General features: G+C 44.4%; 1 protein-coding gene across 3 annotated transcripts; it reads right to left on the bottom strand.

Annotated features, from left to right (window-relative positions):
* frmpd1b (FERM and PDZ domain containing 1b) lies at window positions 1-27,667 on the bottom strand. 3 transcript variants are annotated; one of them, XM_017427194.3, is made up of 17 exons: window positions 27,385-27,667; window positions 18,873-19,398; window positions 15,528-15,638; window positions 12,987-13,159; window positions 11,822-11,924; window positions 10,243-10,288; window positions 9,908-10,012; window positions 9,644-9,739; window positions 8,804-8,929; window positions 8,597-8,716; window positions 7,926-8,059; window positions 6,098-6,224; window positions 5,743-5,835; window positions 5,463-5,645; window positions 4,923-5,124; window positions 3,758-4,714; window positions 1-3,558 (listed from the first exon to the last, which is right to left on the bottom strand). In XM_017427194.3, exons 3-17 carry the CDS (start codon window positions 15,632-15,634, stop codon window positions 1,013-1,015), a joined length of 5,118 nt encoding a protein of 1,705 aa, XP_017282683.1. In that variant the 5' UTR covers window positions 15,635-15,638; window positions 18,873-19,398; window positions 27,385-27,667; the 3' UTR covers window positions 1-1,012. The 3 variants fall into 3 exon arrangements, with proteins under 3 accessions (XP_017282683.1, XP_017282684.1, XP_037833259.1); XM_017427195.3 differs by having other exon boundaries at window positions 18,873-19,030; XM_037977331.1 differs by having other exon boundaries at window positions 4,977-5,124; window positions 18,873-19,030; window positions 27,385-27,666.
* Window positions 27,668-27,827: the final 160 nt, after the last annotated feature.

The raw sequence follows: 27,827 nt of genomic DNA, 5'->3' as shown, positions 1-27,827 counted from the left end.
TGGCTCAGTGTTTTTTTTTTTTCTTTTTTTTAAAACTTTGGATCTTTGCTACATCTGGACAGAGTTTAACAGTCTCCCTTGTGCCAAGTCACAGACATTTTCAACTACATAAATAAGGTCCATTGTTTTGCTTCCTGGGCCCCTCCCCAATCCCCACGTTTCCAGAAAACATACATATTTGCATGAAAATGTAATACTGCATACATTTGGGTAATGGGACTATTTCCAAGACACATTTACACGAACCAATATGGACAAGAAATGGGGTAGAAAAAACATTTTTACACAAGGTCACATGTCTCACAAAAAGGTGCAATCTGTAACAGTCAAAAAGTGCTTTCCCTGCTGTGTGATGGTGTCGTTTTTGTAATCCCATATACCTGTGACTGTTAAGTTAAAAAGTTGAACTCTTAAAAAGGTGCAAATCTTACACAAATAAAACAGGTACCGTATTTCAAAAAGTGTGATAAAGTATACCTCTGTGTTTAGTCTGTAAACGTACCGCAGTAATAAAGTTGAAAATGACAATTTACAGATTACACCTTGTCGAGTGGCAATAACTTCAATGCAGCAAAAACAAAATAACATAATACTGTCTCAAAGACGAGGGGGGGAAAAATTCCAGTGACATCCATATTTTTTTTTTTTTTTTTGCTTTTATGTTTTACTTACCAGAGACCTGCACATTGCAGATCATGGTGCAGAGATAGTAAAAATAAATACATAAATACATACATGGATAATCCATCCATCCATACGTACACATTGTATCATAAAATAAAAGAATTATAAGATAATTATAAAATTCGTATGTACAAATGCATAGTCCATATGCATTTCATGGAAAGATGCAGAGAGTAGACCTTTTCTCTCTACTTCAGGAATATGTGTAGTGTCGGTGCTGTGATGCGTGTGGCACTTGTACAAAAATACGAGAGTTACAGGTCAGATGGCTCTGTGCTGTTTCTTCATATCTCCCCTCGACAGTCAGTTGGCAATAAATGTTCACAGGTTAAAAATTAAGAGGTACACGTCCAGGTGTGTCTGTGGCTTCCAGCGCGGGGGTCCGGAAGAGTTGTGTGAGTGCGAATACTGATGAGATGAGCACAGTGCAGCGTTTGGCTAGTAGCCTCACTCCATCCGTCTCTCCCTGACCCTGTCCCGAACCAGACTTGCTCCCAACCCCAGCGCCAGTTCCAGCTGTCTCAACGACCCCAACAAACTCTCGGTACAGACCGACTATTTCCTTCAGCTTGTCCATAGGCTGCTGTCCATCATCGTCCTCATCCCTGTGGACCTGTCTTGCTTTTTGGCAGATGTTGCAACCAGGACAGGGATTTGTTCGCAGGCAGGCCGCCGTCAGCTGAACCAGCGCACTGAAGCTGTTGGATAAAGAACGCAGTGCTTCATCGGGAGCCCAGCCAACACGCGTGGCCCGTTGACACCCGGATGCCAACCGTCGAGCCTCTGCTTGGAGAAGACTCCTCTCAGGCTCTGTCATGGTGGCAGGACTTGTTCCAGTGCAATTCTGGCTTCCCACCGAGCCAGTATTGTCTTCAGTCGCATTATGATTTAGATCTGGCCCTACTTTTATGCCTGTGCTTTCAAATTTTGAACTTTGTTGTGACTGATCGAAGGTTTCGCTCTCTAACACTAAAAGAAGCTGATCTATGTCTTCACGTAGAGAAGCAAAGCCTCCCTTCAGCCCGCTGTAGTTCTTGTTGGTGAAGGAACGAAGAGGACCGCCAACAGAAACTGTGGGTGAAACGGGACACGAAACAAGAGGACTGAGTTCAGAAGATGTAGTGGAGAAAGTGGACAGTGGACGTGGGTTGTCCCTCAACAATGAGAGAATATTGGGTTTTGGAGAGGGCGTTGTTGGAGACGGGACGGTGGCAGTTCGAGCAGGTTTGGGGCGTATGCGGCGAGAGAACTCATAGACCGTGAGCTCCTCATCAAAGCTGATGCCATCCTCAGTGTCGCCACTGAAGCAGTTGGCATAAACAGTGCGACAGCCGCAAGCCTCCCGATGTTGCTGTGGCGGAGTAGTGTCTGCTGCCGAGGAGGTTGGTGAGTCACCTCCAATCTGCATGCTTGTAACACCTCCTAACCCCACTGCTGAATGAGGACGTGACTGTGGCTGCTCTGATGAAACACTGCCACTGTGTGAGCTGCTTCCTCTGAAACTCAGGTTAGGGTGCGAGCCATTTGTTCCATTGGCCCTTTTCATATGCAAACTTACTTCCTGAGCCTCTTTGATAGTTGCTATGACAACCTCAGCTCCATCATCTAAAATGTTTCCTTTGCTTCCAGATTTTAAGGCCACTGTCTCTTTGTCCTTAACAGGAGTTTTGTTTAGGTCCGATAAACCACTTGCAACAGACAAACCAGACCCAAAGCCAGATGTGTCCCCGTTGATGGAGCTTGAGGAGGGATAGTCGGGAGTTCCTAGGATCTCCTGGGAACGAGTCATATACCAAGGCAAGGACTGGATCTTCCCTCTCAAAGCAGAGGCTGGTAGTCTGCCTCCCAGGCTGGAGGAGCTCATTCTCAGGTCAGACCCTGAACCAGATCGTCCGGGTTCCTTACTTTCTAGGTCCTCAACGCCTTTAGAGTTGGCTGAGATGGGGGAGGTGGTAATAGTGTGGGGTGCGTCTGTGTTTTTTGGCGATAGGCTCTCATGACTCAAAGAGACCCTCCGAGGTCCTGACTGGATGCTGCCATTGCGGCTGCTCCAAGGGTGGATTCCATTAGGTGGACTGACGGCATCTTTAAAGATCCCTTTGTTTGGGTCCGTGGGGGAGACAGGAGAGCTAGCAGGCAGTGACAATGGGTGGAAAGTGATGGTAGACGTGGGTTTGGGGGGGACTGGAGGAGGAACAGCCGGCTTTGTACCTGAATTAGAGCGAGAGACGGAAGGTGGGTTTGGTGCATTTTTCGTCAATACGTTAGCTCCACTGATTTTCCTTTCAACTTTTGAAGTTTCCTTTTCGTTAGGAATCGAGGCTTTATCTTTGGAAATATGAGATCCATTTTCACACACAAGATTTTTATTTTGTTTTGGGTTGTTTTCTTGTCTTTTGGGCTTTTCCTCAGGTTGCGGTGTTGTAGCTTGTTGAGGCTGTTTGCTGCTCCTCACTGCTGTGATCAGGGATGACGACAGAGACAATCCACCCAAAGTGACAGACTTAAACTCCATGGTGTCTGGTTCCATTTCCAAGAGTTCAGAAGACAGATGTCCAGAGGCGTCCCCATTGCACTGGGCATATGCTCTCCCATGTTGGGGTGATTTGGGAGGAACTATCTGAGGTTTGGGAGGCAGTTGGGGCTTAGGTGCCACTGGTGGTTTGATCTTAACTTCAGGTTTCTTTGAAAGGCTGGGTTGTTTGTTGACTAGTTGATTTGCTGGGTCTTTTGCCATCTTGGATTCTTTTGTAATTTTATTGGATTGGGTTTTATTGGCAAGAGGAGCTGATGGTTCCTTCCCAGGGACTGCTGGTAGACCATTCCAGGTTCCACTCAAACGATTAGCGTTTCGCCGGTCAGCCAGTTCAGCATCTGTGAGAGACAGACAAAAAGAAAATTAACAGAAACAGAGAAAACATCATTTGAATAATGCATTTTTTCCCATTTCCTTAATAACAGCCATTTGTAAAAAATGTTGTTGCAACTTAGAAAACAATGCCAACATAAACATTGGGAACTTTTTCAAAAAATAATTCACCTGCAAAGTTACATGAAACACAATATAACAAACCTGAAAGATCAGGAACTGGTGGAGTAAATCTCTCCCGTGCATCAAAAAACTCATCTTCTGAATCCGAGACAATGTCCTTTACCAAAAGAGCGGGTTTGGGGTTGGGTGAAGGAGTAAGAAATAGACCCTCTTCATCCTTAGACAGACGATGCTCAGCTTGCCCTGCTTTATTTCCAGGAATTGAACTTGTCCTCACTGGAACTTTGGGAGGAGTCTTCTTCTTTCTCTTAATGGGCAATCTTTCAAAAGGCGTGCTGTCAATCATTCTCAGATCTCTTGAACTAGGTATTTTAGAAATGCGTCTGAGTTTTTGGACTCCCAAATCTTCCTCCTCTTCTTCCTCCTCCTCCTCCTCATCATCACTTGTGGCACCAGAAGGGCTAGACAGGAAATCAGCCTTGGAGAGCTCAGCAAAGCAGAGGCAAGAGTTATCATTGCCACGGTAATTCAGGTTGGTGGGTCGCATGGGCCCTTGACGCTTTGGCTCCAGGAGGTAGGGGTGGTGACTGTCCACGTCTGAAAGGTCCTCGCCCGTGCGTGGTCCACGAAGAGGGTCTAAGCGAGCTTTGGCTGCAGCACTGCTTTCCTCCAGGGCAGCGCTCAAAGAACCGCTGGACAAGCTGGAGAAACTGCTGGTGACCCGTGGGTCAGTGTGGTACCAGCTGTTCATTTCTTCATCCATGACTTTGAATTTACGCAAACCACTTCCTGTTGCTCCTCCTTCCTCTTCACTCTCATTTTCCTTGCTATCTGTGGTCACTATTATTTTAACTTCCTGTTTGCCTTTGTACTCCTCTCGCTCTTTCCTCTCCTCCTCTTTCCTCTTTACTTCCTCCTCTCGCCTCCTTTCCTCCCAGTCTTGACTTGCTGGATCTGGGCCCTTGTAGTTCTGCGAATCCATTGGATCATCTTCATCCGTGGAATCTTCTGAGTCACTGCAGCAGCGAGACACATAACCTAAACGCCAGAGAAGCACAGCAAAGAGCGTTTTAGTACACCTGTAAAAGAGAATCCCGATTAATTACTATTGTATGATATAACAGTGTTTCCTATTCGTACCCATACTGGTTGGTGACATACATCGCATGTGATGTGATGTAAAAAAGGTCTATCATCATGCCAAAACCAGAAAGTGATTGTTTTACGTAAAACCGTTTTTGCTCACTTGATAGGGATTCATAGCACACGCCCTCTACTACGGCGAACCTCCCACACACACCTTCTTCAGCAGGAATCCGGTGCACCCTCACTTTTGGGCGCCCCAGACGGAAGACATTAACACTTGAATCCACCAGGAGTTTGCAGTAGCCTCCCAGTAGACACCCTAAGTCTTTGGCTGCCTGAGAATCCATCAGTAAGGCAAATGGCTGAAAAGAGGGAGGGCATTGTAGAAGATAAGGTAAAGCAGTAGTGATTAAAGCCAAAGGGTAAGAAGGGAAAGGCAAAAGAATAGACAGAAAGAGGGAGACATGGTCATCTTTGTGTCAGTGAATTAGCAATGCATATAGCTACCACCAACTCCCTTAGGCTGTGCATTGTTGCACTGGAGGAATAATAGGTGACCTATATTTATTATAGCATAAACCTTTGTGCACAAAAAGTGTGCTGAGTGCACTTTTACTTTTGAATCTATGTCAGCTTGAACATCTTTATGAAAAATCAAGTATCTCAATGAGCGTGTCTGTGCGTCCAGTGTGTTTCATACCTTCATGTCATGTAGTGAAATCCGCAGCAGGCTAACTTTGTCGGATTCTGATAACAGCTCCACTCGGCTGATGTTGCTGAACTCAACCAGTGTAGAGATCATGTTGAGCTTGTGGTTGATGATCTGGCTCATCCCATACTTGGCTCCAACCAGCAAGCTGACCAGCACTTCCCTGTCCTGAAGCTGAGTTTTGGAGGAAAGTAGAAAAATGCTAAACAATGGATTTTAAAGTTCATATTTTAGCAAAACTAAAAAAAAAAACCTGCTCTTTAACTCTTACCATCATTGTAGCTGTGTAAGATCGTCCTCCGTAGGAAATGAGCTCTCCAAGCTGAGTGAGGTAGGCCAATCGAGCCTGAGTTGCTGATATTACCTAAAAATGACATATAGGAAAAAGAAATAAGAGTAGAAGTGTAAAAAAACTGCACCTCATATCTTTTATCCCCTTTTAATTACTTTCCCACCCACCATTCACCGTTTTCTGAACCTGCTTCCACCACTTTAAACTCCCGGGAGATTAGCAGTTGCTGTACACTGCAGCTAAAAAGTGTCCTAAAGCCACTACAAAGCTGTCACTTTCTGTTTTGTAATGCCTGTCGGTGCTTCCCTACGCGCAGCTGTCAATCCCCATCTACCTTCTGGCGTGGTTCTAGCAGAGACTGGATCTTTTTGAGGTGGTAGCTGATTGCTTTCCTCAAGTCCCGTTCCCTCATATTGCTCAGAAGCGTAGGAGAGATGAAGCTGTCCAGGCCGAACTCCTTCCTGCCAACACCACATACACAAAGGAATTAACATAATGACAAAATTAGCCCGGTGGCTGCTAAAACAAAAGGCCAACACTTTTTCATTTTATACAAAAGTTATAAAAAGTCTTAATAAAGGTGGCATTGTGGTAAAGAACAAGTCATCAAACAGATAGCTTTAGTTAACCTCACCTTCATATGCTAACTAGTTTATTTGTTACTGTTTTTTCCTCAAATTAAAGTAAACTCATTAAATTCAGTCAGAAATATGTGAACATTTTTACATCCACAGCTATTACAGCTTGTCCATGTCTATTTTCAGATTATCGAACGAGTACACACAGTAAAGAGTGGGTGCAAGGCTTTAGCACTTTTTTTTTTTTCCAATTCATTGTGTTAGTGTGAACTATGACAGGCTGTCCAAGCATGTACCAGCATGTGGTGTTAATGAACACATTATTCTGCCTACATGGAAAACGACTACAGCTCACAAAATCTGGGACGCTGTATTAACTTATCCAGGTCTTATTTGTTTTTCTTCTAGTGAAGCCAAAGAGCCTATGACTACAACTATAAATTAGTTGAACAAACACGATTCAAAATCCAAAAGGACTTTTGATAAAAAGGTTTTCAGAGATATGAATAATCACATTCTCGTATCCCGCAAACCTACTATATTTTGTATCAAAATGTATACTCTCTGATAATAATGTCCATGTAAACAATGTTATATTCCACTGTAATGTGACGTCAAATAAACATTATTTTAGATACTGTTATTCTTTCCAATAATCAACCAGCCTAAAGTGTCATTTGTAGTCATCTCACTTTATATAACTTTATTTTTATCACACCTGCCACTAGGTGTTCCCAAAGTCCACGTTTTAATTGGCTGTTTGGTTGTAAGTTACAGATGCTGTTCATCTGCTGGAGACAGATATTTTTAAGGTTCACCACGTCTTCTTCTGTCCTCCGCTTGTCTACGTTTTTTCATTTCTTAAACACACTCTGCACAGTATGCTGCCATGGTCAGGTACAAAGAACGGACTACAAATGAGTATCAAAGCAGCCAGAATTCAAAGAAAAACTTTAGAAGACCTTCAGAAAGCCTCTATAACTATTGATCTAAATCACTTTGAAAGATTACAAGAAAGTCTGCCTTCTTTGAAGCAAAGTATAAAAGAATTATGGGGGGTTTTTGCACAGTAATGTGGATATGAATGCACTAAAACGAACGTTGTATTGACTGTTGCATTGGGTAAATTGTCCTTTGGGAAATTCTCCTGACAGGAAATTGCACAAAACCCCACTCATCTGCACAACTGTCTCAACACAACCTCTGCATTACCAAATCTCTTACAACTGAATGTTTAATTCTCCCACTAACCCTAAAATCAAGTCTTAGTCGGAAAAAACATTCCTTCTGCACCTATGGGGGTAACAGTTTTATTCCTAATGAGTAAAGGTTGGTGTACAATCAGTTAACAGTCATGACAGTTAAAACAAGGGCCCAGACACACACAAAACATTTTTGTTTCATTATTAGATTAGATTAGAGCACCTTCATCCCAGACAAAATGCAATAACTGCTGCAGCAGCAGAGCATCTCCCCTCGTAGATCAACAAAATTACACAAGCTTCGATAAGAAGGCCAGCACTCAGCAGTAACCTTTAATGTGTAACCCTAAAATGACCTCACACACACACACACATGACTCACGTTATACTCTTGACAGATGTCCGGGTCTGTCCGCAACTGTCTAGTCTCTCATGCATGTGCAGGGCGGCCAGGCGGAGCGCCGTGTTACACTTCATCTCCACAGCGAACCGCTCCTGCAGCACATCCCCGACACTCTGTGAACACAAACAGCCACAAATAAATGCATGCAGACAGTACATATAGACACACACACATACTGTAAAACTGAAAAAACACCACATTTTTGTTTCAACTTTCATATTCCTCTAACTGAAAACTACACAACACGGGAAGCTCTTTAAGTAAACCAACAATGGGAACCCCAAACTGCCAGGAAAAATAAAACAAACACAGCAGGATGTGAAAACTTTTTTTTTTTAAGCAATAAAACAGCATGACATAAGTGACGCTCCAGCTGCTTTGTTGTGCGATGAAAATACGCACAGACTGAGGATGACTTGGTATGTATTTGTTGTACAAAGCTGAGCGTCATCAAAGTGTTGACTGGCTTAAAAGAGGAATGTTAAACTTAACTTGTGCCTTAAAGGAGCACAGAGTATAAATAAGATTATATTAGACCACAGTAAGAGATGGTATCAGATCAGGATTAGTTGGAAATGATCAGATAGAACAAAGGAGATAAGGTTCGATCTCTATCTCAGTGATCCATGTTACTGATAAGCTTCTCCGACCTGTAAAAAGAGGTACTCAAAGGCCAAGGGGTCATCCTGCAGCAGATCCATGGGGTCTCTGGGAACGAAGCAAACCCTGAACAGACATCTGTAATCATGCGAGTCCTTTTTCTGCACGACCTGGTGGAGACAAAAGATGAACTTAGCCCCGAATCTTAGGCAGGTTTGCGTGTGGCTTTGTGTTGTCGGTGCGTGTGCATTCCTCACCCTTTGGATGAGCTCATCTTCATGCAGCAGCAGGAGTTTAGTGATGCTATACTGTTGCTCTAGGACCAGGGAAAAGTGCTCAATCGCCCGGATGGACAGTTTATCCTTCAGAGTCAGAACAATGTCCTGGAATGATGAAAAAACAACATGTCAGACCCCTTGAACCAACATATTTTATCCCGGTCTGCTGATGCCAGATGGATAAATTCGACCCCCCTCGTGTCATTTCATTGTGTGTGTGGAAATTTTGTCCAAGCCGAACCACGTACTGCTACCAAAATGGCACACTTTTCCCCAACTGAGACACGTGTTGTGGTGTATATTTTTTTTAGGCTCTTCCAAAGCAGAAAGAGGAGCTGTGAATCAAAAATTGCGATGGAAATGGAAGAATAACGGGTGAATAGCGATAAGGGTGCTTCAATGCTTAATTAAACAGTCAAGAAAACAACAATAAAACTGAACCCACTGGTGGTGAGTTTTTCAACCAATTATGGTGGCTTAACAATGACGTTAATGTAAGTGCTGCTGCTAAATCGGAGCTCAAAATCAAGATCAGATGGAGCAGCTTCAGCCGGCACAAACTGCCAAATGCATTTGGCACTTCCTCCTGGGAAGCCTTTCACAACTCGAGCTACTCGTGCTTGATCTCATACATAAAACCAGCACTGACAGAAGTGTTAGGCTCTCATTAGTGATGCAGACTTCACTTGAACCCGTGAGCTGCGGTATGCATCATACCTCTTTATATCACTCATCTAAGATTCATCACTGGCAAACAAGTAGCTGCTGATTTTATTTGACTTTCCTATTATGGGGTCTCCGTCAGCCCTCTGAATTTACCTTCACAGTAGTGGTACTGTCGAACTTGAAGGCCTTGGTCTGCCCGTTCTCGAGATAGACTTTTAGGACGTTGGGGAGGAAGAGAAGAGAGTTTCCCTGTCGGAGGAAAGAAAAGAATATTAAGAAAATATAAACCAGGAGAAGACCATCTGACTGCTTAGAAGATAACACCAGATTAACAACTCCTCAAAACTGCAAGGGAAATCAAGGAATGAGTTTGTCATCAAAGGGTTTTATCAAGCATTCAGATAAAACGTGCGTTACCTGAGTGTGCCCATTGACCACCACCTCCTCAGCGAAGCGCACTTTAACTGGATTACTCCTCAGGCGAGCTCTCTTCTCTGCCGACATAATGGACGACTTGGGATTCTGCAACACACCAGTGCCGTGACTGAGACGTGACCAGGAGATGGTCGACAAGCGCATAAACAATTTACGCCGTGCGGGGAGAGGCTCGGACTGTCAGGAGATGCAAACTGACAGCCACATGCTCAGATATAAGCAGCTTACGTTTAAATGACTGATGGTCTAATGGCTCTACGTGATGGAGGCATTGTGTTCAGACCGAGTGTTCAGTGTGTTTTTGCTTTTGTACTCACAGTCATGTGGCGCAGGATAGTCACATTGATACAGTCCTCCAATTCTCTGGTGGAGAAAACAGCAGGCATTAATGCAGATCCAAACACATCTTTCTGCTTCTTTGCATCTAGCTATCAGGTATGCTTTGACCTTTGAAACTGCAGTACTGTGCAAATATTTTAAACCACCCCCTCATCATCATCTGCGTGTTTGTCTGTTAGCAAAATATCTCATGAACCACTGGACAGATTTTAATGAAACTCTCAGAAAGTAATCGTTGGGTGTGCATCTGCAACTGACTGACGTTTGGAGTCAACCCAATTCAAGACGGCAGCCTCAGCTAAGAGACCTTAGCAAACACAACAATGGTATAACTCTGTCAATTTAACAAATATTGACTTCAAATTTGAGAGTCATCCTCGACACATACCATGAGCTCTCGCAAGATCTCACAATATTGCATGAGATTACAGATAGTCATTTACAAGGTTTAACCAAAATGGCTGCAACTCTGTCCCTTTATAAGATGGTCTTAGTTTAACACTCAGGCATAAAGTAGGCAATATGCATTCCTTCAAGGAATGGAAGGCCTTTATTTTCTTATCTTTTCTGCTTTCATGAACCTACACTTGTAATCTTTTCAAGCATTCTTGGTCAATAATTCTTCAGGGTTTCTGAAAGTCTTTCAAATCTTTCATTTAAACTTTGACAGCGTTTTTTGCTCATTTTCTGTCCAGTTTTTGTACCTGACCATGACAGCCCATTGTGCCGTGTGTTTATCACTGAGAAAAGTGGACAAAGAGAGGACAAAAGAAGAAGTGTCAGGTCTAATGGGCAAACTGCAGCCGACGAGCAGGGTCTGAAAGTCGTGTCTTTAGGAAAAAACAGGGAACAAATCCATCAAAGACCAAAATATGACCTGAGTGATTTACCATCCTTGACTTGATTATCTGCTGTGGTGCGGCAAGTTTTCTGCTAATAGGTCTTTTGGAATCAACTTTTTGATGTTAAAATACAATTTTTTGTATGTCAAACTGTTATCTTTAATATTTTTCATAGCAGTAACTAAAGACAAATGAACAAATTTATTTTTTGTGACAGGCTACTGCTCACAAAGTACCTAAGGACCTGTTTAAAACTGGTTTTTTGCTAAGTTGTCTGTAAAGTCAACACAACACTGGTCCATCCCTTGAGTCTTTTTTCTGCCAGTACTGATTGATAGGACCGAGTTAAAAGGCCTTAAAAGCAAAACAAACAAAAAACAAAATGTCTTACTGAAAATGATCAAGTCAAGTAGTAAAAATTAAAAAAGCAGCCAAAGTCAAAATAAATAACTTTGAAAAACCATCAAAAAAGCCTGAAGAAATATGGATTGGAAGCACGTTAATCGATCAGCTCCTGTGATGCAAAGAAACAAGGGAGGACTCAAGATTTTTGCACAGTATTGTCATTTGTGACGCCTTTCACACAAACCACCACATAAATCTGGCCTCGACAAGGACCCAGAAAAGAACTCGGATGACGTATTTAGCCATGGAGAGAACAAGACTTTCTCATTCCAGGAAATGAAAAGATCAGTCCTAAGATAAATATCCTCACCTCAGGATGTTTTCCACATGCTCTGCACTCAGATCCTCCATCACTTTATCATTTATCTGCAGCACCTGGTCTCCTGGGTATAGGATCCCATCTGCAGGGCTCCCTACAAACAAAAATAAAAAATCCTGGCTGCATTTATGGGAACAAAAAGAAGAAGTACATACAGATCTATAGACTCCCCCACACACACACAGAGAGAGAGAGAGAGAAAGAATGACACACACATTCTCATTGAACATGGCTGACTCAACAGTGTTGGGCTGAGCTCTCCGGGATGTGAGGGGTTACAGTTATTCTGGGTCTCTTCCAGCTCTGCTCGGCTCTGCCTTCTTTGGTTATTTATACCCGTTTGTCTTCAGGCCAGAGCGAGAAAGAGGGAGAGAGCGCGGCCGACTGAGGCGCAGCAGCTTCAGCTTCCTCGGGAACATACTGAGCGTACACACGCGTCATCACATACATCCACATATGCGCACATTTTTTCGCGCTACCCTGCCCGCTTCTCGTTTCTGACCCACTGATGGTATGCTGTGCTTGCTCCGCAATGATTTACACACACACCCACACATATAGACACACAACCCCACCCTCCTTATGTCACACTCTGACAACAGCTCTGCCATTGTCCGGATCTCTTTTTGTTGCTTTGCCACTTCCTTTTCTTTTTTTCTTCCTCGTCTTTTGCCTTCTTCTAACCTTCACCTCTCATCTGACTCGCACCGTTGCCAGCTTTGCCTCCACGTCTGCGCACTTTCACACTCATTTTTTTTTTCTTCTTCTCACCAGATTCTCCTGCTGATAAAGCTGTTAGATGTTGTCCTCTGTTATCACCTCCCTTTCACTTTCTCGCTGTCTCCCTTCTTTTGGCAGCAGAAAGCAGAGAGGAAGGCAGGGTGGGACCCTCTTTTTTATGTAAAACTAATGGATCACTCCTACACTCCAAAGTGATTGAATTGAGACAAGACGAGCAGGTGGCTCTGTTGTTTCTGTGGCCCTCTCTGGCACGATGCCCTGCAGGGTGAATGCCAGAGGAAAAAATAGTGTGTGTGTGTGTATATAAATGTGACTTGCTGCAGGCAGGGCACAGTCGTGTAAAGCAGGTGGCCATTTTGGAGAGAAAATACGGACAACAAACACATCCCGCACAAACAATCCTTAATGTGCGTACCTGTGGCGACGTCCCTGACCAGCAGGGGCGAGTCTGCGGTGAGGGTGAAACCATGGCCGGTGCTGCGGTCCAGGACGGGATCTCTGGTGATCTGCAGCGTGAGTTTGGCCTGGAAGCTCTGACTGGTCACACTGTTGGAGCGCTGTGACCTCCCGTCGCCTAGCAACCGCTCTCTGATGGGGTCAGGAGGGATCAGAGGTTACATAACAGACAAGAAATCTTTTTACTTTTTGCTTAAAATGTTTTGGTTTATTTTGTTATAATCTTTCAAATACTTTGGTTTTACAAATTAAAAGTACTCAAATTAAGTCACAATAACCTCATCAAAATACTTATAGGGTTTTCAAAGGATTTTCGCCCTCCACCCTGATAGGTGGGCGATCTTGTAATATGTCTGTGTCTGTGAGTGTATTCATGCTTTTCTTGTTAGCAAAATATATGAACCACTGGACAGGATTTTACTGAAAATCTCAGAAAGTAATCACTGGATGGACTGAATGTTGAAATCAATCTGATTCAAAATGGCCGCCACAGCGAATCGACCATAGTAGACACAAAAATGGCTATAACTCAGTCCATTTTACAAATACTGAGCTACAATTAGGTGTGGTAGTAGCTGAAAGTCATCCCCAGCAAGTAATGTGAGGGCTAACAGAACGCACAAGGCCTATGTTTAAAATTTGGCGAGCAAGATGGCAGATGATATGCATTCATACAAGGAATGCTAGTTTTATTATCGCTGACCATCAAAAGATAAAAAGCAGGTGATAATAATGGTGACAGTGTGTAAGATAATTATCTTGTGAAGGACTGGACAGCCGTACGCTTCATCTCAGGTACACTCATCTGATCTGAGACAACAAGTGGATGTTCAAGAGTGAAACCAAGATTGTCACATGCTTCTCGCCAAAAGAGCTACAAGATCACGCTGACGTGCTCCGTGACAGTTTTTCTTTATTTAGCTGCTGCATTCGAGTCAAAGCCTGATCGTGCGCTATGACCGGGAAAACTGCTCACTGTGTCGGGCTGTGTGTGATCTGAAACAACGATTTTATTACTTCATGGGCCAAATGGAGGGATCCCAAAGACCAGGCTCGGCCGGCAGGCTGCCAGTTCATGAGCTCAGTTTATCTGAGGTACGCTCAGGGACATCAGTCACTGCACGGGCTCAGAAACACTTCTGGGAACCACTGTCAGCCTTAATAATTTATTCCTCCATTAACAAATCCAAATTATGACTCTGTCAAAATATTAAAGAAAAAAAAAGCCAGAGTAATCATTGTTGCCTTTGCTTCAAATTTCTTTTATGTTGGACGCAATTGAAGAAGAAATCGGTGCCGTTTTCCAACAAATCAGAGTTGTCGTTAGTGTATCAAAAGACAACATCTGAGATGGTTTCCTTTTGTTCGTGTGTGAAAAGTATGAAGAATGCTGAACGATGTATACAGGTTTTGAAGTAACGTGATGTCACCCAAACGAGGAAGTCTGTCTTTTTTTAGCAAGATGTTGTCAAACCACATTCTGAAAGCATGACAGCAGCATGTGTTCCCAGTTAATGAGCCTGACTGGTAAACCTGCATCACAGCAGCCAGGATGTCTTATTTAATAACAATCGCAGCAGATTGTGAACTGGTAATGAGCTAAAATCCTGTTGTCAGGTAACAATAAACAATATAAATCATTTTTCTCTTTAAACTACAATATCTGGTCTCACCGGTTCCTGAATGCCTAAAGTGTAAACTGTTTAAAAAGAAACAAAAGGCAACAACGTAAAATGAAGCTTCTAATAACAATAAATCCATCTAGTTCCAACACTTAGTTTTATTTGTATCATTTGCAATTAAAACTGTGATCTGCAAATCTTTTCATCTTTATTGAAAGCTAATCTTAATGTCAACTTCAATCATCTCAACAAAACAAGGTTCACACAAACATGAGGTTTTTGTCCGCGCTGGATTTCATTCAAAGCGGGACATTCCTTCTTTGAGATATTATTGTCGCCGTCGGAGGCCTTTCCCAGCGACAACTGGAACTGAGTTTACTGAGCGTCCGCCACAGATCATCCTTCGGTGAGAACGAGAAACCACCGAGCCGACTACAAGAGGACGGAGGGTTTCGGAGCGCATACTTGCGGTCAGCTGTGGGGTGTGTTCGGAGGAACAGTCTGGGTTCGAATATTTACTCAGCTATGTGTTTTTTGGTGAGGGTGTGTGTGTGTGTGTGTTTACATCAGGTTACAAAAATGTACTTTCACTTTTTTTTTCTTTTTCAGCTGTCTCATTCTCACAGTTTTTATTTGTGTTTTTTGTTTTATTGGAATTTCTAACAGCAAAATGCATTTTATAAAAAAAAAATCAGGGCAAGAAAACACCCTTAAAGCATGTTTTTACGAGAAGATTATAGCCCCTCATGACACGTTAGTATCTATATTTAGATTCACTGTGGTGTGGTCCCAGAAATCTTTTTTTTTTGTCTTTTATTCAGTTCTGATGTATAAAGAGCATCATCTGCCCTCAGCTCTGCCTCCTGTTTGTTCCGTACCTGCTCAGGGACTCTCGAGTGCGTCGTATTATTGTCCCCACCACCTGCTGCACCCGACTGCCCCTCCGAGACGGAGACCTGCTCCTACTTCGCTCCTTTTCCTCCATTTATCTGTAGGGACAAAAGAAAAAAACAAAACATAAATGTTACAGACAGAACTGCAAAGAAGCGAAACAAACGTGTTGGAAGGAGAAAAAAGGCTTTGAGGGAACGTGAATCAGAAACCGGTCAGTATTTAGTAAAGTCTTTTTCGGATCGAGCGAGTTGTTTCTGTAGTTTTTACAGTGAGATTCCAGCAACTGGAGTTGCCAGTATTTTTCCATAAATTGAACAATTTTCACTGAGCTGTCACACATAATTGCTGTGGTTTTAATGGGGAAAATTAGCCAACCACAGTGATGGTAAGTTATTGAATTTAGTGTAAATTTGAAGTTTTTAACAAAATACCGTAGCAGGTTTTACAGTTGCACTGTGTTTAGGCTGTCGTTCTGTTTTTGAGTTGATTCTTTTGTTTATTGCCGTGTCCGTTTGCTGTGTTTTTCTCGCGGCTCCACTTTTTGAGATCTCTTGTGTTTGTTTCCCATTGTCTCCCTGTGTCACCAGTCATTCCTGCTCTTCAGTCAGCTGTGCCCCTCCCGCTCATACCTGTTCCCTGCATCATCAGTCTCACCTGACACCACTTACATCATCAGTCCATTTATTTTCTCAGCCCTCGGCCATCTGCAGTCAGTCGTTGTGGTTCCATATCCTGTCCGGCTAACCTCTGTGGTTTTATCCTCTTAGCTGCGTGGTTGTTTTTTGCTGCTATGTCAGCCTTTTTGTTTTGTTACATTATTATTAAATCATCTCAAAAGTCTGCATCCTTGGGTCCAAGCTTAGCTTCAAAACATGACAAAGACTACACCGTGTTAGGCCATATATTGTATTTTTACAAGCGCAGTTACCAGTGTTTTTACTGTAAATTCCACTTCCTTTTTACAGCATAATCAGGCCCTGAAATGAACTTCAGCTAAAACTGTCGTGCAGCCTGCTCTGTGTTTTGTATGCAGCACACGTCGCCTGATTGGACTGCGATGAACAATCGCACATGTGATCCGAAAGCGGGGAATGCTGGACGGGAATGAGATGGAGCCGAGTCAGCATGAGCGACGTGAATGACTCGATTCTCCGCAACATCCAGAACATCACACAATGACAGGGTTCACCACGGCAGAAGGGTTAACATATTATGTTTACTGCAGCTCTGCAGCTGTTCAGTTTCTGCTTAAGTTGCTCTTTGAAGAGTTGCCTCGTTGGGACGTAATGAAGGATGGGGAGGGCTCAGATCGTCCACAGGGAGGCGAAGCTGGCAGCACTGAATTAGTTCCAAAAGTTCCAACTCTTCTGAAGTGTTTGGTTTCTATCAGCTAGTCGATTCATTCCAGCACTTCTAATCAAGCCTGTGATGATTCCTTGTGTTTGCATTTCTTTTGTGTCACGCAAACTATCAGTGATGCTGAATCTGGCTTAGGTGATCTTAAAGACTGACATAAGAACGGCCAACAATTTGTCACTGTGGGGAATGAAGTTCTTTGTGTTCAGCAGGTATTGCTTTGCTGCCGTCTCGTGACATGATCAGTCAGCCGCTCGTGGCTCCTCTGCACTGCTTGACCCACTGAGCAAAGACAAAACGTGGAAACTTTGGCAGGGATGGCGAGAGCGCAGCGATCAATACGGCTAACGATGATGAATGTGCTCCTGAGGGCTAATGAGCCACGGAGAAACCTGGCCAACGATTTCCGTTTGATCAGCTTTTCAGGAACCTGGAGCCAAGACTTGTGCGGGCCAAGAATTTTGCGAAGATCTCGCAAGAGGCACGAGATCCCTCTGGCCATCTGCCACGCTTGTTCGCAGCATTTTAAAACACGACGTTTTCCTATAAGGAAGAGGAAGGTTGAGTCACTTGACTGCAATTACCTTATCGTGCTGCCTAAAGGCTCTGAGTTAAGAGGAAACTATTCACGCTGCAGTGCCATCGATAGATGTGAGGCGAAGCCGCTGCGAGCAGAGCTTCATCTGAACACTGAGAGAAAGAGTTTAAGCCACTGCTGACTAACTTCTCTCTGGGAGTAGTGGCAAAGCACGCAGTGGAGTTCCATCCTATAAGAGGATTAAAAGCCTTCTTGGTGCACAGGCCCGAACTGGTCAGGGTGTCACTTTAGCACATCCCGCTTATCCAGATTGAAGCAGATTGACGTGGATGATGAAGGCTGAACGAGAGAGAGGGGAGCTGACAGCTGCCCACGCCAAACTGAGAGTAATTACAGACTTTCGTGCCCCATTTAATCAGCCGAGAGCAGCAAAACCCGACAACGTCTGAAGAGACTAAATCACAGGACTTGGTTCGGCTTCTAATGACGTCTCACAGACATCACGTAGCGCGCTTGGGTCTGTTCGCAGCAGCAGTCAGAGCTGAATCAGATGGTGATATATATATATATATATTTTTCAGCTGCTTTTCTCCTTCTTCCTCTCTTCAGGTCTCTCACTTTCTCCCTCCTGCTCCTCCTCTCTGACCTTCCCTGTCCTTGTTGAGTCAGGTAGTCGTCTCCGATGACAGTCTCAGTGGGGCCGCAGCAGCAGACAACCTTTTCTTTTTATACACGCACAACCTCTGCGTTCGAACACCGGATTCGCTGCTTTCATTCCAAACAGCCAACTTTAATAAAGCAGCATTTAGCGTACTCGATACCTCTAAAACTGAGTTATAGCCATTCGTGTGTTTGCAGTGGTCGATAAGCTGTGGCAGCCATCTTCAATCAGACTGGCTCCAAATGTTAATCGGTTGTAGATGTGCACCGAATGATTACTTTCTGAGAGTCTCGTTAAAGTTTGTTGAGCGGTTTGTGAGATATTTTGCTAACAGGCAAACAAAGTTAATTCTAACAGTAAATGTCAATTTTTTTAAGAAATACCTCAAGCAATTTGTTATCGCTTTAAGTATGTTTTGGGGGTGACTCTCAGCTACTACCACAGCAAAGTTCAGCTTAATGCCTTTAAAGTTGACTGAGTTATAATTATTTTTGTGTTGGCTAAGGTCAGTTCACTGTGGCAGCCATCTTGAATCGGGTTGACTCAGACTGTTAATCAGATGTAGATGCACATCCAGTGTTAACTCTCAGAGAGTGTCATTAAAATGTGTCAAGTGGTTGACAAGATATTTTGCTAACAGACAAACAAACACAGGCAACCACGTTGTCACCCGCCTTTCATGGCAGCGGGTGAGAAAATATGAGACACTGCCTGATGTAGTGTCCTCCTCAAATCAAAATCAGTCTCTCAGAGCCTGTCTAGAGCATCACTCACCGAGATGTGGTTTGTCTCTTCAGGACCCGAAAACACACACGCCCCCTGGTTGCCTGAGACATCAGCTCCGTAACGCCTCCAGGACTGGCTGAGAAGTGGCGGAGAGGGGGGGGTCCCTTCTGACCATCGGGGCCCAGTCCCAGTCTGGCGGGGGCCACCTGTGCAGGGCAGAGCAGGGCACACCCGTCAAGACGTGCAATCGGAGTGCAGAGGTTTATATTTAGCCCGAGGCGAGCTGCGTCCGCCTCCAGAATGTGTCCTGCCTCCGCGTAACAGAGCCCCACTCCAGCTGTGCACTCAGATGTGAGCCCAAAGCAGCTACAGCAGTGCGGTGGTGGTTTTCCAGGAGGCCCCTCCTCTAGTCCCTAAAGGCTCCCATGCTCACACCCACTGTCCTCCTCTACACCTCCTCGGCCTCAAAAAGGCACCGTGGAGATGAGGCACTCCATCTTCGGCTGGTTGTCTGGATTAAAATTTCATACAGCCCAGGTTTGTCAACGTTCCTTTTCCTCTCGCTGAGCGCACTCTGGAAGCAAAAAGAAAAGGGAACAGCCTGTGAATCCTGACGTGCTGCCAGGCAAGCAGAGGCCTCGGCCAAAGTCCTTCATTTGAGCATCAGAGCAGATATGGCTGAAACCTTAGCCGGCCTCTGGTTTCAGGAGAAAAACATACAAGGGTGGGGGGGGGGGCGCTTTATTGTGAAAAGCCTGGCTGCTGAGTGAGGAGAGACGTCGAATAAACATTCTTGGTCTCGTCTGGTGAAGAAAACCACCTCATTTTGCTCTTGGATGTTGACGTGTGAAGTAAACCCTTGCTCGTCTGGGGCTTTTTATCTGCAGCAGAGAGCAGGAATCAAGAAGATGAGGGTCCCCTCTGTGCAGCTCTACGGTCGGGCCCCGTGCTCCTCACGACAGAGCTCTTTCACGGGGCCCAAACGTGTCCCCGGTGAGACTCACACGGGGAGCAGGGGGGGTGCATGAATAATGCATGGGGCTATAATGCAGCGAGCTCGTCCTCCAGCCTCCTCCTTCTGCCACTTTAACACGGGCTGAGAGGAGAAAGGAAGTACAGAAGGAGAAAGGCTCATGGGCGGAGAGGAGGGGGACTGTGGAGGGGCTGAGAAAAGGGGCAGCCAAAGAAGAAGAAGAAGAAAAAAAAAAAGGAGAATTAGTCAAGGGAAAGAAAAGAGAAAAAAAGACAGGATATTGAGGGGGGAAAGAAAAGGGGGAGAGTTTGAAAGGAGGTGAAAAGGGCAAGGGGCGAAGAAACCAAAGAGTGAAGCTGCAGGAGGCGAAAGGAGAGGACAAAAGTTTCTGCAGTGGGAGGCGAAGGAGGAGCAGGGATCAATAAGAGGTTTTCTCCACATCTGAGATCACTCAGAAACCCACTCAGCAGACACCAACATGCAGACAGGAAATAAATATTTAAAAAGCCGAGCAGCGGCTCTGTCACTAGCTCCCATTTTCTGCTTGAGGAACAGGACGGTATTGTTCTTTTTTGTGTGTCTCGTGATGTGACAGCACTCTCAGATTTCCGACCTGACGCAGCAGAACTTTTTTATTTTTTATTTTTTTGCATCTGAAGGCCGCTGATGAGTCCGCTTCTTCTCTGAATCAATAGTGAACTGGTCAATGCCGTCCTCCGCTGTCAGGTCCTTGAAGACCCTGAGCTCACGACACATAAATCACACCAAACTCCTTCAGCCGCCCTCCGTTCCTCCCTTCGTCCTCTCACGCCTGCGACGTCACGCAGACTTACGAGCGTTCTTAGCAAATTAGGCCTGTCTCGTGGCCCCTGTTTGCCTGTTTGTGTCTCATTTCTCTGAGACGACCAACCAACCCCCCCCCTTTCTCCCCTCTCTCTCTCTCTCTGTCTCTCACTGCTTATTTTCCCACACAATATGTCTCTGTTTTTGGCAAAACAGCCTGTGATTCAGCCCTGGTTCGACCACACGTGCGCTTCATAGCCGTCTCTTTCCTCGGGGGACAGCAAGGTGGTGCTGGATGTGTAGCTCCTCTGCAGCCAGACGGAGGCCCAGTTAGATCAGCCTGCACAAACAGGGTCCTTAGAGGCTCCTGTAGATCAGGAGGTACAGTGAAAAATGTTGCTTCATGCAAAAGCTGTTTTATAATCTGCTATAAACTGACGTCAGTTTCTCGCTGCACAGCTATTTGCGCAGAATCCTGTGGGTATTTGCGAGAAATGCAGCTATAGCTGTAAAACTCTGGGTGTAACCTGGACTCTTCCAGCAGAAATATCATTAAGATTTCTGCAGGAAGAGCGGTGTAATGTGAAACAGACAAGAACGTAAATGTTTCTGGAACAGCGTTCACGCGAACAATAAGAAAATGCTTTAAACGGCTGAAGTAACCCTCAATCAGATGAGCTCATCGGTCCTGTCAGAACTAATTCCCTATTCCTCCAAACTGAGCTCATTCAAAGAGCTATCTACAACAGGTAAGATACTGTTTTCCTTTTTTTCTACTTCTGCATACTTTGTGCTGTTTAGCCATATCTGTACCACAACCTTCAGCTCATACAGTAGGTAGATAGATAGGTAAAAAAAAAAAAGTAGTAGGTAAAAATCACTTCTGTACTTCTTCATAACCACCCCACAGAACCCCACTTCTAAATATTGTATTGAACCCTTTAACCTAGTAGTTTGTGCGAAGGTCTTGAATCGTTCCTCATTTCTTTATCGTCTGTGTTCAGACTTTCTTACAGCTTTTCTTGAAGTGACAGACGTGAAAAAACAACCTGGAAATAAGAATTTGTCCAACTTTTCAAAGTCACTGCGCCCGAACGACGACCTGTTGCACTGCTGGCTCTCGTTCAGAATCTATTGGTAAATCCACGCCCACAGATTAAACAAACTGAGGGGAACGGATTGCAAATCTGCGTGCTCGGATTAATAATCTGAGGGAAGAGATTCCTACAACCTCAAATTTTATATTCACCATGACCCCTGGCGGGCTGGGTAGTGTTGCTTTTGTCCAAATGAGTGAGGTTTAAGCAGCCGTGTTGTCCGAGGAGTTATTCTGTATCGTATCTGGTTGATCTGATGAAATGAAGCAACTAAACTGAAGAAAGGTGCCACCTTAACAATAAAACAGCTTTACATTGTACCTACAGGTGCTTTGCTTCGCGCAAACTGTTGCAGATATACACCAGTTATTGTTTTTTGGGGGGTTTTTTGCAACTGAAAAAAAAGATAAATAAAAAAAAACATTTAAAGCCCAGCTTTAGAAGAAATGAAGTAAAAATGAGAAGTAAAAGTAGCCAATCTCTAAACCGAAGGCCTGCAGAACTTAAGATAAGTAAAAAGGAAATAGCTAAAACAGCTGACTCCAAAAGAAAAAGAAAATCAATAAATAAGGGTGGCTCTAAAGCTTTTGCACAGTGCTGTCGGTAATTACAGTATCATACATCTGGTATTTAGACTCCCACAGAGGGTTTTTGCTCTCTCAGTCCGCAGCTTTAATTTTGAAAGGACAGCGCTGGCTGTTACTGATGTCTTGATCCCAATCCAGTCCCATAAAAAACACAAAGACACATGTCTTAACCTCTTTGTGAGGACATCCTATAACAATTACAACTTTAACCCTGAAACAAACTCCTGACCCTCTAGAGGTCACTTTAAACCTGAGAGATCCCAGTCTTCAAACAAAACAAAAACAAAAAGAGTTCACATTAAACCCCTCGTCGGTCCAATCCGACCCACCGGATACAGCTGCGCCACAGGAGGCTCGGGGCTGCAGCAGCAGGGGTCGCTGCAGTTATTCAACATTTCATTTAGGCTCACAGTCGTTGCCAATAAAGTTGGGCGCAGGTTTCTGGGAACATTCAGTCCGACAGCGGCGCACTTGGCTGAAAGCATGCGAGGAAATGGGAATCGCTCGAGGTGAAAAGGGGGGGATTTGCGTTTATGTGCAGCAGCTGAACTGCCTCAGATTTCATGAACGAAAAGAGTTCACAACAAATGCCTTAGACAGAGGGCGGGTGACTCAGTCCTCGTGAGCAAGTTGCATTTTTATCGAATGAGATGCGAAACAAACGACTTTTCAGGGATGGTCCCACAATTTGGTGGCGGTGAATGAGTGTAAAGATTAGGAAAAGTAAAACATGTGGAGGGATTACAAGTTTATTCTAAACAAATATGCTGAACAGCTCATTATTTTTGCATTAAGGTTATCATGTTCTTATAGTTACTGAAAAATCTGGACGGGAAGCTAATAAAATGTTACTATTAAGAAATTGTTATGACTTGATAATGTCATCCATCCATTCTCTTTACCCACCTCTCCGTTCTGGGTCATGGGGAGCTGATGTCTATCTCCAGCAGTAACTGTGCGAGAGGCAGGGGACACCCTGGACAGGTCAAAGTCCATCACAGGGACACATAGAGACCAAGGACCATTCACCCTCTCACTAGGGTTAATTACCAATTAACCTAACATGCATGTTTTTGGACTGTGGGGGGAAACCGGAGTACCTGGAGTAAACCCACGTGAGCACAGGGAGAACATGTAAACTCCACCCAGAAAGGTTGCAGGTCAAACATAAAGACCAGGTCATTAGAGTCAAAATTCTCAAGTTCGATAGCATGGAGTAACCCTGCTACAACCCCCGTGGCCGATACAATACGTATCTTACACTGCCATCGATCGGAGTCATGAGCATCAATAACCAATATGACTGATCCAGTTCAGCCTTTAATCTTGATACAATTCAATATGAGTTTTGATTCAACATAATGGGTTTCAATAGAATACAATATGACAAAGCAAAGGAATGGTCCTGTGTTTGTTACTGAGACTAATTATTTACTGCCTAATCAAAAATGGCCACTCATGAACAGATCTTGTTTAACAACTGCAAACCAATTTCATAAATATCTAATAAAAAATGTCTGCTGGTTGTGTTTTTGTTTATTTCTGGACCTTTTCTTATCATCACCCACTGCCATGAAAGGTGGGTGATCATGTAATTGCCTGTTTCTGTGTGTGCACGAGAAAATACACTAACAACCACTGGACGCATTTTAATGAAACTACTCACCAAGTACTCACGATCTACAACTACAACTGATTAACTTTAGGAGTCAACCAGTTCAAGATGGCAGCCACTGCTGGTCAACTTTACCACAAAAATGGCTAAAACTCAGTCATTTTTACAGCTGTTGAGCTAAAATTTGGTGTGCTGGCAGGTGAGACTGTCCCCAACAAGTACTCTGAGCACTAAAAGATCACCCAAAATCTTTGTTTAAAACTTTGGCGTGCAGTGCAGTCGGAGGTGAGCGTTACTTCGGGGAATACTAAGTTTCCTTGTCTGCTGGTTCTGTTTAGATTGCAACTGTTGCTTCTTATAGTTTCCTTGTTATTTCCCAGATCGCTGTCTCCCAAACATAATCAAACCTTCTGCTTTTTATTCAGTCCGTCAGCTCGTTCCATTAACATTATGAAGACACGACTTAATGTGCTGTGCTCGTTTCATCCCCCACTTCTTTTCATCAGAGACCTGGCAAGGCCTGACTGTCCCGGTGACGTATTGAACGATGGCTCTTTTAGTGAGCTTTCATTGCAAATCTCTGCATGTTCGGGAGACAGAACCACAGAGCGAGGAGGATCTTGATGTCTGAGGAAGGATAGCGAGAGTCTGGAACGTGTGTCTTTCTTTTTTACTTTCTGCCTGAGCCCATTTTATTCAACTGTGAGCCTTAAAAAATGGCACAATAAAGGTTTATCTTTAAGGAAATATAATATGATGAAGGCTGTTAGAATCCCTGGACTTTGGAATATTACTTATAATTCTGCAGGACTTTAATATTTCATATCAGTGGAAAAACAGTAGACGTGAAAATATTGTGGTAGACTTTTTTTTCATGTAGAGGGTCTCCTTTTTGAAGACGCTTTGGAGTCATGAGGAGCGCTGTCCTACATTATGACCCCACTGCCAGTCAACTGTGTGATGGAGCTGCCACATTAATGAGGTCAGCGCCCCCTCTTTTTTTTCCTCTGCAGGACTGAAACTGGTACAGTCTGAGAGGAATAAACAGATTTATGTTCCAGTATCAGCAGTGATACTGATGTATGGAACTCCATACTGATGTAACACCTCATCAATTAATTAGATAAATCGATTTGAACAATCAAGAAGTGCCATTAAAGCCAATAAACAGCCACTCAAGTCTTAATCAGACAGATATACCTCTCAGTTGATCTGAGTGATCCATTTTTTATGCGGTCTACATAAACAACGTGGATCAGAATGATGCTTTTTTTACATTTTTAGGTTTAATTTTAGCATGATGATCTGCAGCCTGCATTTGACATTATTCGCATGCATTTCTCAGACTTCACTAAATGGCAAAAACATGAAGCGTTTTCAAACAATATGAAATTCCCTGCAGTTTTCCTTTCCATGAAATCCACACGAGGCATCCCTTTTCACTCTGCGTCGTCTCATTGACGTCACAGTATTTATGAAAAATGAAATAGCCGTAAACTTTTCTTCCAGGTCTTACATTAGAGCTCTTTCTGTCCAGACTTCACATCGACTCTGGAGATAGATTTTGTTCGAACACCCCTTTTTTCATTTGACTACCTTAAGATGAGATGTTTTCCGGATGGGTTTCAGGCTCCAGCAATTTTTTTCGAAAACGTTCTGCGACACGGAGGCAAGGCCCTGACTCGTGGAAGGAAATCAAGAATCCTTGCAAAGATTTTGAAACAAAACGCATAAACTCCCTCATCAATGCTCACAGTTTGTTGCCAACATTTGCAGCCCTGAGATACGAGCTTCACTCAACATTGCGCTCCATTCTGGATCTCCATACACAGATTTTTGTTGAACTTCATTCATAAATACCTTCGTAGCTTTCTGCCAACATACCTTTCAATATGTCACATAAACAAAGCAGCTACATGCCTTTACACTCCCTGTTTTTTTTGTCATTTTGGGGATTTTTTCCCAGTTTGCAGCCTACAAGGCTTGGAGAGGAGACATTTCTTTGTCATGAAACAACATGACTCAAAGCTGTCCAAACTAATTCTAGTAGCATTTTAACTTATTTTTATGACAATGAAACACCCATAATTAGAATCCTGCTCCTGTGTTGTTGCTTTAATTTATTCTGCTCTCCATTTAAATGTTGCATGCTGATAAATCTATCCGCTGGCGACTCCATTCTTATCTTGTGTGTCTGAAACAGGTCTTTCTTGTGAAGGAGAGGCCGCGTCTCCATCAGATTACCTGTATGAATGAAGGTGAAGCCTGCAAATAATGATATATATATAAAGCTGGAGCTACAACAATCGCCAGGCTGGCCCCCCTGCAGACATGGAGCTGAGACTGAAAGGATGAAGAGGAGGAGGAGGAGGCGCTGGCTGCAGTAAGTGGGGCAGAGGAGCAGTCGGTGGAGCAGACTGAGGCGAATGCTGCTGCCATGAAAAGCATCAAGTCAGTCCTGATGTGCGAGTTCTGCCCGTCGTGATTCCCCTGCAGCTGAACGACCTATGCACATGTTGGAGCGCACATTCCTGAGTCACAGCACAATGAGAGCCCGCAGCAGAGAATAGCCACTAACACACACACACACACACACACACACACACACACACATTTGGGAACACAAGAGTGAAAGCAAAGCGCACTGAGCAGTGCTTTCTTTTTTAAAAATGGCAGCGTCAAAATGGGACGTGTGGGCAGCAGGATGTGAACGCGCAGGGATGGGATGTCCTGGATCAGCTCTAAGCCGCCCTGAGCGTTCATATTGTATCATGTCGTGCATTAAATAAAGGCTCCAGAACAGCTAAAAATAAAAAATAAAAAAAAATCACGCATTGTTCCGGTCTAGTTGTGTTGAGCCGGGGAGGAAAAGGCGCAGGGAAGAGGATGGGTAGCTTCTGGCCACGACCATCCATCGCCTACGCCCATTCACAATGTTTTACAACCCAGAGTCCTGGCATCCCCCCTCCTCCCCCCTCATCACTCCCTTCCTCTGATCCGAGCAGGATTACCAATCTGGAGATTTCACTGCGCACACGACACAGCGTGGATTTCCAGCCCTCCTGCACCACACATATGTTGGCAAACGCGCTGGTTTAAATATGGCCGAGTGCTGATTGCTATTCTGTCTCATACTGACTCTGAGAGGCGACCACCTCTATCCCCTCGATGCCTCCTAAATGTCCTCAGAATGATCAGTATTTCCCATTCCACTGAGCAAACTTTGACAGGTGGGCCCCGCCATCCGTGCGTGAAACAAAGAGAAAGAAAACACGGGTCGGCGCTTTGTTGCGCCCCTTATCATCCTAATCGGATTTCTGTTTCTCCACCACATCCCCTCTCTGAGACCCTGTGGGGTGTGGAAACAGACCGTCGTGTCGAATGGCTTGGTGTCGATGGGTGTGTGGGGGGGAGCGCGCGGCAGGACGCAGAGATGCCGGCGCGGCTCGGCGCGGCGCGTCCAGCCTCTCCTTCATCAGACACCGGGAGAGAATGAGAGACTCACCTCGTGCTCAGAGGGGGGGGAGACAGACGGACGGACCGGGTGCCTGAGGGTGGAGAGGAGAGGAGGGGGTTAATGACCCCCCCTCTTAAAAAAAGAGATCCGTGGGTGATGCGGAGATATTCAGCGGGGAAGATTACAGGAAAAAATCCGCGGCGTCCGCCCGGGCCAGACGGTGGTGATGGTGGTGGAGGTGGAGGAGGCTATGCGCTGGATGCTGTCATCGTGTCGGGACTGCTCTCAGCTCTAATCCTCGGCGGTGAGCTCAGAATAACCCACCCCCTCCCTCTGATCGTCTCTCCTCCCAGCTGCCTCCATCACTGCCTGTCCGGAGAACCCCGCCCCTCCCCGGCACCAAATACTACCGAAACACACATTTATTCCTCAACTTTTATCTGGGATTTCATGATCTGCTCCTCGTGTCCTCATTTTAGGAACATGTTGAG

This window comes from Kryptolebias marmoratus, linkage group LG9 (assembly GCF_001649575.2).
Source record: "Kryptolebias marmoratus isolate JLee-2015 linkage group LG9, ASM164957v2, whole genome shotgun sequence".
NCBI classification, from domain to species: domain Eukaryota; kingdom Metazoa; phylum Chordata; class Actinopteri; order Cyprinodontiformes; family Rivulidae; genus Kryptolebias; species Kryptolebias marmoratus.
The sequence above is the reverse complement of the archived record's forward strand: the minus strand, read 5'-3'. Positions and strand labels throughout refer to the sequence as shown.